Below are 14,382 nucleotides of genomic sequence, written 5' to 3' on the forward strand. Positions count from 1 at the left end.
ATTAAAAAAAAATAATGAGAGGGGAGGATTTCCAGCCCCCCACTCCCTTCCCTTTTAGTCGCCTTCTATGACACGCAGGGAATACATGGGAAGTATTCTTTCTCTCTTATCCCCAGGGATAAGGAATGGGATGTATTTAGGGAATCAGTGATGGAGTGCCAAAAAGATGCTTGTGGCATGAGAAGCGTGGGAGGTGGGTTGATTAGAAAGGGTAGTGAGTGGTGGGATGAAGAAGTAAGTTTATTAGTGGAAGAGAAGAGAGAGGCATTTGGACGATTTTTGCGGGGAAAAAATGCAATTGAGTGGGAGATATATAAAAGAAAGAGACAGGAGGTCAAGAGAAAGGTGCAAGAGGTGAAAAAGAGGGCAAATGAGAGTTGGGGTGAGAGAGTATCATTAAATTTTAGGGAGAATAAAAAGATGTTCTGGAAGGAGGTAAATAAAGTGCGTAAGAGAAGGGAGCAAATGGGAACTTCAGTGAAGGGCGCTAATGGGGAGGTGATAACAAGTAGTGGTGATGTGAAAAGGAGATGGAGTGAGTATTTTGAAGGTTTGTTGAATGTGTTTGATGATAGAGTGGCAGATATAGGGTGTTTTGGTCGAGGTGGTGTGCAAAGTGAGGGGGTTAGGGAAAATGATTTGGTAAACAGAGAAGAGGTAGTAAAAGCTTTGCGGAAGATGAAAGCCTGCAAGGCAGCAGGTTTGGATGGTATTGCAGTGGAATCTATTAAGAAAGGGGGTGACTGTATTGTTGACTGGTTGGTAAGGTTATTTAATGTATGTATGACTCATGGTGAGGTGCCTGAGGATTGGCGGAATGCTTGCATAGTGCCATTGTACAAAGGCAAAGGGGATAAGAGTGAGTGCTCAAGTTATAGAGGTATAAGCTTGTTGAGTATACCTGGTAAATTATATGGGAGGGTATTGATTGAGAGGGTGAAGGCATGTACAGAGCATCAGATTGGGGAAGAGCAGTGTGGTTTCAGAAGTGGTAGAGGATGTGTGGATCAGGTGTTTGCTTTGAAGAATGTATGTGAGAAATACTTAGAAAAGCAAATGGATTTGTATGTAGCATTTATGGATCTGGAGAAGGCATATGATAGAGTTGATAGAGATGCTCTGTGGAAGGTATTAAGAATGTATGGTGTGGAAGGCAAGCTGTTAGAAGCAGTGAAAAGTTTTTATTGAGGATATAAGGCATGTGTACGTGTAGGAAGAGAGGAAAGTGATTGGTTCTCAGTGAACGTAGGTTTGTGGCAGGGGTGTGTGATGTCTCCATGGTTGTTTAATTTGTTTATGGATGGGGTTGTTAGGGAGGTGAATGCAAGAGTTTTGGAAAGAGGGGCAAGTATGAAGTCTGTTGGGGATGAGAGAGCTTGGGAAGTGAGTCAGTTGCTGTTCGCTGATGATACAGCGCTGGTGGCTGATTCATGTGAGAAACTGCAGAAGCTGGTGACTGAGTTTGGTAAAGTGTGTGAAAGAAGAAAGTTAAGAGTAAATGTGAATAAGAGCAAGGTTATTAGGTACAGTAGGGTTGAGGGTCAAGTCAATTGGGAGGTGAGTTTGAATGGAGAAAAACTGGAGGAAGTGAAGTGTTTTAGATATTTGGGAGTGGATCTGGCAGCGGATGGAACCATGGAAGCAGAAGTGGATCATAGGGTGGGGGAGGGGGCGAAAATTCTGGGAGCCTTGAAGAATGTGTGGAAGTTGAGAACATTATCTCGGAAAGCAAAAATGGGTATATTTGAAGGAATAGTGGTTCCAACAATGTTGTATGGTTGCGAGGAGTGGGCTATGGATAGAGTTGTGCGCAGGAGGATGGATGTGCTGGAAATGAGATGTTTGAGGACAATATGTGGTGTGAGGTGGTTTGATCGAGTAAGTAACGTAAGGGTAAGAGAGATGTGTGGAAATAAAAAGAGCATGGTTGAGAGAGCAGAAGAGGGTGTTTTGAAATGGTTTGGGCACATGGAGAGAATGAGTGAGGAACGATTGACCAAGAGGATATATGTGTCGGAGGTGGAGGGAACAAGGAGAAGAGGGAGACCAAATTCGAGGTGAAAAGATGGAGTGAAAAAGATTTTGTGTGATCGGGGCCTGAACATGCAGGAGGGTGAAAGGAGGGCAAGGAATAGAGTGAATTGGAGCGATGTGGTATACCGGGGTTGACGTGCTGTCAGTGGATTGAATCAGGGCATGTGAAGCGTCTGGGGTAAACCATGGAAAGCTGTGTAGGTAAGTATATTTCCATGTGCGGACGTATGTATATACATGTGTATGGGGGTGGGTTGGGCCATTTCTTTCGTCTGTTTCCTTGCGCTACCTCGCAAACGCGGGAGACAGCGAAAAAAAAAAAAAAAAAAAAAAAAAAAAAAAAAATAATTCATGGTCTGCCTTTATTCATTCCCATTGCCACCTCGCCACACATGAAATAACAGCCCCCTACCCCCTCATGTATGCGAAGCAGTGCTAGGAAAGGACAACAAAGGTCCCATTCAATCACACTCAGTCTAGCTGTCATGTAATAATGCACAGAAACCACAGCTCCCTTTCCACATCCAAGCCCCAGAGGACTGTCCATGGTTTACCACAGACGCTTCACATGCCCTGGTTCAATCCATTGACAGCACATCGACCCCGGTATACCACATCATTCCAATTCACTCTATTCCTTGTATGCCTTTTATGCTCCTGCATGTTCAGACCCCGATCACTCAAAATCTTTTTCACTCCATCTTTCCACCTCCAATTTGGTCTCCCACTTCTCCTCGTTCCCTCCACCTCTGACACATATATCCTCTTGGTCAATCTTTCCTCACTCATTCTCTCTATGTGACCAAACCATTTCAAAACACCCTCCTCTGCCCTCTCAAACACATTCTTTTTATTACCACACATCTCTTTTACCCTATCATTACTTACTCGATCAAACCACCTCACACCACATTTTGTCCTCAAACATCTCATTTCCAGCACATCCACCCTCCTCAGCACAACTCCAACCATAGCCCACGCCTCGCAACCATATAACATTGTTGGAACCACTATTCCTTCAAACATACCCATTTTTGCTTTCCGAGATAATGTTCTCGACTTCCAAACATTCTTCAAGGCTCCCAGAATTTTCACCCCCTCCCCCACCCTATGATTCACTTCCGCTTCCATGGTTCCATCCGCTGCTAAATCCACTCCCAGATATCTAAAACACTTCACTTCCTCCAGTTTTTCTCCATTCAAACTTACCTCCCAATTACCTTGACCCTTAACCCCACTGTACCTAATAACCTTGCTCTTATTCACATTCACTCTCAACTTCCTTCTTTCACACACTTTACCAAACTCAGTCACCAGCTTCTGCAGTTTCTCACACGAATCAGCCAACAGCGCTGCATCATCAGCGAACAACAACTCACTCACTTCCCAAGCTCTCATCCACAACACACTGCATACTACCCCCTCTTTCTAAAACTCTTCCATTCACCTCCCTAACAACCCCATCCATAAACAAATTAAACAACCATGGAGACATCACACCCTTCTGCCGCAAACCAACATTCACAGAGAACCAATCAATTTCCTCTCTTCCTACACGTACATATGCCTTACATCCTTGATAAAAACTTTTAACTGCTTCTAACAACTTGCCTCCCACACCATATATTCTTAATACCTTCCACAGAGCATCTCTATCAACTCTATCATATGCCTTCTACAGATCCATAAATGCTACATACAAATCCACTTGCTTTTCTAAGTATTTCTCACATACATTCTTCTAAGCAAACACCTGATCCACACCTCCTCAGCCACTTCTGAAACCACACTGCTCTTCTCCCAAATCTGATGCTCTGTACATGCCTTCACCCTTTCAATCAATACCCTCCCATATAATTTCCCAGGAATACTCAACAAACTTATACCTCTGTAGTCTGAGCACTCACTCTTATCCCCTTTGCTTTGTACAATGGCACTAAGCAAGCATTCCACCAATCCTTATGCACCTCACCATGAGTCATACATACATTACATAATCTTACCAACCAGTCAACAATACAATCACACCCTTTTTTAATAAATTCCAATGCAATACCATCCAAACCCGCTGCCTTACTGGCTTTCATCTTCCGTAAAGCTTTTACTACCTCTTCTCTGTTTAGTAAATCATTTTCCCTAACCCTCACTTTGCACACCACCTCGACCAAAACACCCTATATCTGCCACTCTATCATCAAACACATTCAAAAAACCTTCAAAATACTCACTCCATCTTTTCACATCACCACTACTTGTTATCACCTCCCCATTAGTCCCCTTCAATGAAGTTCCCATTTGTTCCCTTGTCTTACGCACTTTATTTACCTCTTTCCAAAACATCTTTTGGTGCATATGCACCTGGCCATGAGAAGAAAGATCATGAGAGGCAAGTGTTTTGGGAGCAGCTGAGTGAGTGTGTTAGTAGTTTTGATGCACGAGACCGGGTTATAGTGATGGGTGATTTGAATGCAAAGGTGAGTAATGTGGCAGTTCAGGGAATAATCGGTGTACATGGGGTGTTCAGTGTTGTAAATGTAAATGGTGAAGAGCTTGTAGATTTATGTGCTGAAAAAGGACTGGTGATTGGGAATACCTAGTTTAAAAAGAGAGATATACATAAGTATATGTATGTAAGTAGGAGAGATGGCCAGAGAGCGTTATTGGATTACGTGTCAATTGATAGGCGCGCAAAAGAGAGACTTTTGGATGTTAATGTAATGAGAGGTGCAACTAGAGGGATGTCTGATCGTTATCTTGTGGAGGCGAAGGTGAAAATTTGTAGAGGTTTTCAGAAATGAAGAGAGAATGTTGGGGTGAAGAGAGTGGTGAGAGTAAGTGAGCTTGGGAAGGAGACTTGTGTGAGGAAGTACCAGGAGAGACTGAGTACAATATGGAAAAAGGTGAGAACAAAGGACATAAGGGGAGTGGGGGAGGAATGGGATGTATTTAGGGAAGCAGTGATGGCTTGCGCAAAAGATGCTTGTGGCATGAGAAGTGTGGGAGGTGGGCAGATTAGAAAGGGTAGTGAGTTGTGGGATGAAGAAGTAAGATTATTAGTGAAAGAGAAGAGAGAGCCATTTGGACGATCTTCGCAAGGAAATAATGCAAATGAGTGAGGGATGTATAAAAGAAACAGGCAGGACGTCAAGAGAAAGGTGGAAGAGGTGAAAAAGAGGGCAAATGAGAGATGGGGTGAGAGTGTATCATCAAATTTTGGGAGAATAAAAAGAGATATATATATATGTATATATATATATATATATATATATATATATATATATATATATATATATATATATATATATATATGAAAAAAAAAAATATATATATATCCCTGGGGATAGGGGAGAAAGAATACTTCCCACGTATTCCCTATATATATATATATATATATATATATATATATATATATATATATATATATATATATATATATATAGTGAGTTTATCCCTGGGGATAGGGGATTAAGAATACTTCCCATGTATTCCCTGCGTGTCGTAGAAGGCGACTAAAAGGGGAGGGAGCGGGGAGCTGGAAATCCTCCCCTCTCGTTTTTTTTTTTTTTTAATTTTCCAAAAGAAGGAACAGAGGGGGCCAGGTGAGGATTTTCCAAAAAAGGCCCAGTCCTCTGTTCTTAACGCTACCTCGATAACGCGGGAAATGGCGAATAGTCTAAAAGAAAAAAGAAAGAAATATATAGAGTGGTGGGATGAAGAAGTAAGATCATATGTGAAAGAGAAGCGAGAAGCATTTGGACGATTTTTGCAGGGACATAATGCAAATGGCTGGGAAATGTATAAAAGAAAGAGGGAGGAGGTCAAGAGAATGGTGCAAGAGGTGAAAAAGAGGGCAAATGAGAGTTGGGGTGAAAGAGTATCATTAAATTTTGGGGAGAATAAAAAGATATTTTGGAAGGAGGTAAATAAAGTGTGTAAGACAAGGGAACAAATGGGAACATCAGTGAAAGGGACTAATGGGGAGGTGATAACAAGTAGTGGTGATGTGAGAAGGAGATGGAGTGAGTATTTTGAAGGTTTGTTGAATGTTTGATGATAGAGTGGCAGATATAGGGTGTTTTGGTCGTGGTGGTGTGCAAAGTGAGAGGGTTAGGGAGAATGATTTGGTAAACAGAGAAGAGGTAGTAAAAGCTTTGCGGAAGATGAAAGCCGGCAAGGCAGCGGGTATGGATGGTATTGCAGTGGAATTTATTAAAGAAGGGGGTGACTGTATTGTTGACTGGTTGGTAAGATAATCGAATGTATGTATGACTCATGGTGAGGTGCCTGAGGATTGGCAGATGCTTGCATAGTACCATTGTACAAAGGCAAAGGGGATAAAAGTGAGTGCTCAAATGACAGAGGTATAAGTTTGTTGAGTATTACTGGGAAACTATATCGGAGGGTATTGATTGAGAGGGTGAAGGAATGAACAGAGCATCAGATTGGGGAAGAGCAGTGTGGTTTCAGAAGTGGTTGAGGATGTGTGGATCAGGTGTTTGCCTTGAAGAATGTATGTGAGAAATACCTAAAAAAGAAATAGGATTTGTATGGAGCATTTATGGGTCTGGAGAAGGCATACGATAGAGTTGATAGAGATGCTCTGTGGAAGGTATCAAAAATATATGGTGTGGCGGGCAAGTTGTTAGAAGCAGTGAAAAGTTTTTATCGAGGATGTAAGGCATGTGTACATGTAGGAAGAGAGGAAAGTGATTGGTTCTCAGAGAATGTTGGTTTGCAGCAGGGGTGCATGATGTCTCCATGGTTGTTGAATTTGTTTATGGATGGGGTTGTTAGGGAGGTGAATGCAAGAGTTTTGGAAAGAGAGGCAAGTATGCAGTCTGTTGGGGATGAGAGAGCTTGGGAAGTGAGTCAGTTGTTGTTCGCTGATGATACAGTGCTGTTGGCTGATTCGGGTGAGAAACTGCAGAAGCTGGTGACTGAGTTTGGTAAAGTGTGTGAAAGAAGAAAGCTGAGAGTAAATGTGAATAAGAGCAAGGTTATTAGGTACAGTAGGGTTGAGGGACAAGTCAATTGGGAGGTAAGTTTGAGTGGAGAAAAACTGGAGGGAGTGAAGTGTTTTAGTTATCTGGGAGTGGATTTGGCAGTTCATGGAACCATGGAAGCGGAAGTTAATCATAAGGTGGGGGAGGGGGCGAAAGTTCTGGGAGCGTTGAAGAATGTGTGGAAGTTGAGAACGTTATCTCGGAAAGCAAAAATGGGTATGTTTGAAGGAATAGTTGTTCCAACAATGATATATGGTTGTGAGGCATGGACTATAGATAGAGTTTTGTGGAGGAGGGTGGATGTGCTGGAAATGAGATGTTTGAGGGCAATATGTGGTGTGAGATGGTTTGATTGGGTAAGTAATGAAAGGGTAAGAGAGATGTGTGGTAATAAAAAGAGTGTGGTTGAGAGAGCAGTAGAGAGTGTTTTGAAATGGTTTGGTCACATGAAGAGAATGAGTGAGGAAAGATTGACAAAGGGGATATATGTGTCAGAGGTGGATGGAACGAGAAGTGGGACACCAAATTGGAGGTGGAAAGACGGAGTGAAAAAGATTTTGAGTGATCGGGGCCTGAACATGCAGGAGGGTGGAAGGTGTGCAAGGAATAAAATGAATTGGAAGGATGTGGTATACCGGGGTTAACGTGCTGTCAATGGATTGAACCCGGGCATGTGAAGCATCTGGGGTAAACCATGGAAAGTTCTGTGGGGCCTGGATGTGGAAAGGGAGCAGTGTTGCCGGTGCATTATACATGACAGGTAGAGACTAAGAGTGAATGAATGTGGCCTTTGTTGTCTTTTCCTAGTGCTACCTTGCACACATGTGGGGGGAGGGGGTAGTCATTTCATGAGTGGCAGAGTGGCAATGGGAATGAATAAGGGCAGACAGTATGAATTATGTACATGTGTATATATGTATATGTCTCTGTGTATATATATATATATATATATATATATATATATATATATATATATATATATATATATATATATATGAATACGTTGAGATGTATAGGTATGTATATGTGCGTGTGTGGACGTGTATGTATATACGTGTATGAGGGTGGGTTGGCTCATTCTTTTGTCTGTTTCCTTGCGCTACCATGCTAACGCAGGAGACAGCGACTAAGTATAATAAATAAATAATAAATATATCAACCATACATGACCTGCTGTAATGCTTACTTACTGTTTATTGATTCGTGCCATATCAACAGCTACATACTGGATACGGTGTTGTGGAGGAAGAAAAATGTTTAACTGGTCAATCAGATGACAATACTCTGTGTTCAAGATTGATTCATGAGGTCGGCGCTCACGTCTCTTCACAAGGTTCAGAACAACAATGGGTGATCCAAAGCGCCTTAGTAACTCATTAAAGTGCTTTCCTGGTGGAGATTAAAGGATTACTGGTTATAAATTATTTCTGCAAGCATTTGTGTGACACTAAAGAATATTTATTTATCTATTTATTTTGCTTTGTCGCCATCTCCCGCATTAGCGTGGTAGCGCAAGGAAACGGATGAAAGAATGGCCCAACCCACCCACGTACACATGTATATACATACACGTCCACACACGCAAATATACATACCTATACATCTCAACGTATACATATATATATATACACACACAGACACATACATATATACACATGTACATAATGCACACTGTCTGCCTTTATTCATTCCCATCACCACCTCGCCATGGAAGAACGACCCCCTCCCCCCTCATGTGTGTGAAGTAGCGCTAGGAAAAGAAAACAAAGGCCACATTCGTTCACACTCAGTCTCTAGCTGTCATGTAATAATGCACCAAAACCACAGCTCCCTTTCCACATCCAGGCCCCATAGAACTTTCCATGGTTTACCCCAGACGCTTCACATGCCCTGGTTCAAACCATTGATAGCACGTCGACCCTGGTATACCACATCGTTCCAATTCACTCTATTCCTTACACACCTTTCACCCTCCTGCATGTTCAGGCCCTGATCACTCAAAATCTTTTTCACTCCATCTTTCCACCTCCAATTTGGTCCCCCACTTCTCCTTGTTCCCTCCACCTCTGACACATATATCCTCTTGGTCAATCTTTCCTCACTCATTCTCTCCATGTGGCCAAACCATTTCAAAACACCCTCTTCTGCTCTCTCAACCACACTCTTTTTATTACCACACATCTCTCTTACCCTTACATTACTTACTCGATCAAACCACCTCACACCACACATTGTCCTCAAACATCTCATTTCCAGCACATCCACCCTCCTCCGCACAACTCAATCCATAGCCTACGCCTCGCAACCATACAACATTGTTGTAACCACTATTCCTTCAAACATACCCATTTTTGCTTTCCGAGATAATGTTCGCAACTTCCACACATTTTTCAAGGCTCCCAGAATTTTCACCCCCTCCCCCACCCTATGATTCACTTCCACTTCCATGGTTCCATCCACTGCCAAATCCACTCCCAGATATCTAAAACACTTCACTTCCTCCAGTTTTTCTCCATTCAAACTTACCTCCCAACTGACTTGACCCTCAACCCTACTGTACCTAATAACCTTGCTCTTATTCACATTTACTCTCAGCTTTCTTCTTTCACACACCTTACTAAACTCAGTCACCAGCTTCTGCAGTTTCTCACATGAATCAGCCACCAGTGCTGTATCATCAGCGAACAACAACTGACTCACTTCCCAAGCTCTCTCATCCATAACAGACTGCATACTTGCCTATCTTTCCAAAACTCTTCCATTCACCTCGCTAACAACCCCATCCATAAACAAATTAAACAACCATGGAGACATCACACACCCCTGCCGCAAACCTACATTCACTAAAAACCAATCACTTTCCTCTCTTCCTACACGTACACATGCCTTACATCCTCGATAAAAACTTTTCACTGCTTCTAACAACTTGCCTCCCACACCATACATTCTTAATACCTTCCACAGAGCATCTCTATCAACTCTATCATATGCTTTCTCCGGATCCATAAATGCTACATACAAATCCATTTGCTTTTCTAAGTATTTCTCACATACATTCTTCTAAACAAACACCTGATCCACACATCCTCTAACACTTCTAAAACCACACTGCTCTTCCCCAATCTGATGCTCTGTACATGCCTTCACCCTCTCAATCAATACCCTCCCATATAATTTACCAGGAATACTCAACAAACTTATACCTCTGTAACTTGAGCACTCACTCTTATCCCCTTTGCCTTTGTACAATGGCACTATGCAAGCATTCCGCCAATCCTCAGGCACCTCACCATGAATCATACATACATTAAATAACCTTACCAACCAGTCAACAATACAGTCACCCCCTTTTTTAATAAATTCCACTCTAATACCATCTAAACCCGCTGCCTTGCCAGCTTTCATCTTCCACAAAGCTTTTACTACCTCTTCTCTGTTTACCAAAACATTTTCCTTAACCCTTCTCACTTTGCATACCACCTCGACCAAAACACCCTATATCTGCCCCTCTATCATCAAACACATTTAACAAACCTTCAAAATACTCACTCCATCTCCTTCTCACATCACCACTACTTGTTATCACCTCCGCATTAGCCACCTTCACTGAAGTTCCCATTTGCTCCCTTGTCTTACGCACTTTATTTACCTCCTTTCAAAACATCTTTTTATTCTCCATAAAATTTAATGATTATCTCTCACCCCAACTCTCATTTGCCCTCTTTTTCACCTCTTGCACCTTTCTCTTGACCTCCTGCCTCTTTTTTTATACATCTCCCACTCATTTGCATTTTTTCCCAACAAAAATCGTACAAATGCCTCTCTCTTCTCTTTCACTAATAATCTTACTTCTTCATCCCACCACTCACTACCCTTTCCAATCTGCCCACCTCCCACGCTTCTCATGCCACAAGCATCTTTTGCGCAAGCAATCACTGCTTCCTTAAATAGATCCCATTCCTCCCCCACTCCCCTTACCTCCTTTGTTCTCACCTTTTTCCATTCTGTACTCAGTCTCTCCTGGTACTTCCTCACACAAGTCTCCTTCCCAAGCTCACTTACTCTCATCACTCTCTTGATGAGAGAATCTACTTTCTTACACTCTATCACATACTCCCACCACTCCTCTTTCAGGAGTAGTGCTACTCCTTCCCTTGCTCTTGTCCTCTCATCAACCCCTGACTTTACTCCCAAGACATTCCCAAACCACTCTTCCCCTTTACCCTTGAGCTTCCTTTCACTCAGAGCCAAAACTTCCAGGTTCCTTTCCTCAAACATACTACCTATCTCTCCTTTTTTCTCATCTTGGTTACATCGACACACATTTAGACACCCCAATCTGAGCCTTCGAGGAGGATGAGCACTCCCCGTGTGACTCCTTCTTCTGTTTACCCTTTAGAAAGTTAAAATACAAGGAGGGGAGGGTTTCTAGCCCCCCTCTCCTGTCCTCTTTAGTCGACATCTACGACATGTGAGGAATGCTTAACTAGGAAACAGCTTCTTCCTTTTACAAAATCAAAAGGTTATTAGAAAAAACATTTGTTGATTTCTTTAGTGTTTCCCCTTCTAACTTTCTAAAAGGGGAAATGCTAAAGAAATCAACAAATATTCAAAACCTTACATCCTTCAAAACTATTTCTCCATCACCATTTTCTGCTAATTCAATATTTCTAATCCTCTCAAGACATCAAGAAGTATCAGCATGACACATTCCCCGAGAAAATGTAAGTTTTCAAGAATTGAAAACATTTTTCGTCTCCAAGGCAGAATCCTGGGAGCATGAATTGTTCTTCTAGATATTCTGTTGAGAAATTGGGGTGAGGACATCTAGATTTTCTGTCTTTTTGATATGGAATCAATGGCTTTCTCCACCTATTGTTATCCTCCTAACAGAAAGTGGGGGCTTACTTGTTTCAGGCCTCAACCTTACTCACCTAAATATTTTCAAGTATGTTCCTATTCTAAATCAGGTATTCCCAATCACCGCTCCTTTCTCAGCACAAAATTCTACAAGCTATTGATGTAGTTTGTTTATCTTCATCACATTTCATTGAATTACCTATCTATAACCAAGCACTGCAGTTGTCTATCTGATGCCAGTAAGCTGGTGCTACAAAATGAGATGATTTTCAAGATGTATTGAAAAAGCTTATTCTTATGTTCAACATATTCATAACACAACATTAATTCACCTGCAGTTTCAGCATAGGGATCCATTACATCAAAAGTAATTGGTGGTTTTGGTACCATCTTGCTGACATCTTGAGACCAATGGGAAGGGATTGACCCTCGAATCTGCAAACAGAAGAGAAAATCTCATGAATGACAAATCCTAACACAAAAAATAGTAGTCTGAATTACACGTCCATTCATCAGCTTTAAAATAACTACAAAACTAATGTTTCTCATGAACTTATAAACTTGTACAAATATAATAAGTGGCTCATGCCAACACATACTTAATTAGAAAACATCTTCCTTTTACAAAATCAAAAGGATATTAGAAAAAATTGAATTACAACCTGGGTGTGGACAGAAAGCTATGGTTTTGGTGCATTACACAAAACAGCTAGATACTTAAGTGTGAATGAATGTGGCCTTTTCTTGTCTGTTTTCCTGACACTACCTGGCTGAAGCAGGGGGTAGCAATGCAGTTTCCTATGGGGCAACGTAGAGCCAGGAATGGATGAACTCAAACAAGTATGCATATGTACATGTATATATATGTACAGTAGGGTTGAGGGTCAAGTCAATTGGGAGGTAAGTTTGAATGGAGAAAAACTGGAGGAAGTAAAGTGTTTTAGATATCTGGGAGTGGATCTGGCAGCGGATGGAACCATGGAAGCGGAAGTGGATCATAGGGTGGGGGAGGGGGCGAAAATCCTGGGAGCCTTGAAGAATGTGTGGAAGTCGAGAACATTATCTCGGAAAGCAAAAATGGGTATGTTTGAAGGAATAGTGGTTCCAACAATTTTGTATGGTCGCGAGGCGTGGGCTATGGATAGAGTTGTGCGTAGGAGGGTGGATGTGCTGGAAATGAGATGTTTGAGGACAATGTGTGGTGTGAGGTGGTTTGATCGAGTAAGTAACGTAAGGGTAAGAGAGATGTGTGGAAATAAAAAGAGCGTGGTTGAGAGAGCAGAAGAGGGTGTTTTGAAATGGTTTGGCCACATGGAGAGAATGAGTGAGGAAAGATTGACCAAGAGGATATATGTGTCGGAGGTGGAGGGAACTAGAAGTGGGAGACCAAATTGGAGGTGGAAAGATGGAGTGAAAAAGATTTTGAGTGATCGGGGACTGAACATGCAGGAGGGTGAAAGGAGGGCAAGGAATTGAGTGAATTGGATCGATGTGGTATACCGGGGTTGACGTGCTGTCAGTGGATTGAATCAGGGCATGTGAAGCGTCTGGGGTAAACCATGGAAAGCTGTGTAGGTATGTATATTTGCGTGTGTGGACGTGTATGTATATACATGTGTATGGGGGTGGGTTGGGCCATTTCTTTCGTCTGTCTGTGTATGTGTCTGTGTATGTATGTATAGGTGCATGTAGGGGGACTTATGTGTATATATATATATATACATAAATACATATTTTATTTATATTTATTTTCCTTTGTCGCTGTCTCCCGCGTTAGCGAGGAAATGCAAGGAAACACACAAAAGAATGGCCCAACACACCCACATACACATGTATATACATACACGTCAACACACGCAAATACACATACCTATGCATCTCAATGTAAACATATATATATACACACACAGACATATACATATATAAACATGTACATAATTCATAGTCTGCCTTTATTTATTCCCATCGCCACCTCATACACATGGAATAACAACCCCCTCCACCCTCATGTGTGCGAGGTAGCGCTAGGAAAAGACAACAAAGGCCCCATTTGTTTACACTCAGTCTCTAGCTGTCATGTAGTAATGCACCGAAACCACAGCTCCCTTTCCACATCCAGGCCCCATAGAACTTTCCATGGTTTACCCCAGATGCTTCACATGCCCCGGTTCAATCCACTGATAGCACGTCGACCCCGGTATACCCGGTATATTTCACTCTATTCCTTGCACGCCTTTAACCCTCCTGCATGTTCAGGCCCCGATCACTCAAAATCTTTTTCACTCCATCTTTCCACCTCCAATTTGGTCTCCCACTTCTCCTCGTTCCCTCCACCTATGACACATATATCCTCTTGGTCAATCTTTCCTTGCTCATTCTCTCCATGTGACCAAACCATTTCAAAACACCCTCTACTGTTCTCTCAATCACACTCCTTTTATTACCACACATCTCTCTTACCCTATTATTACTTATTCAATCAAAC

General features: G+C 42.0%; 1 protein-coding gene across 4 annotated transcripts in view; it reads right to left on the reverse strand.

Moving 5' to 3' along the window:
* Positions 1 to 14,382, reverse strand: part of FIG4 (polyphosphoinositide phosphatase FIG4) — a 322,728-nt gene that overhangs the window by 131,085 nt on the left and 177,261 nt on the right. For all 4 annotated transcript variants that reach the window (XM_071687992.1, XM_071688012.1, XM_071688003.1 and 1 more), the window contains exons 11-12: positions 12,230 to 12,332; positions 8,228 to 8,426 (exon numbers count right to left, since the gene is read on the reverse strand). In XM_071687992.1, the coding sequence (XP_071544093.1) occupies positions 8,228 to 8,426; positions 12,230 to 12,332 (302 nt within the window). The remainder of the gene's footprint in view (positions 1 to 8,227; positions 8,427 to 12,229; positions 12,333 to 14,382) is intronic.

The sequence above is a fragment of the Panulirus ornatus genome, chromosome 3 (assembly GCF_036320965.1).
Source record: "Panulirus ornatus isolate Po-2019 chromosome 3, ASM3632096v1, whole genome shotgun sequence".
Lineage (NCBI taxonomy): Eukaryota > Metazoa > Arthropoda > Malacostraca > Decapoda > Palinuridae > Panulirus > Panulirus ornatus.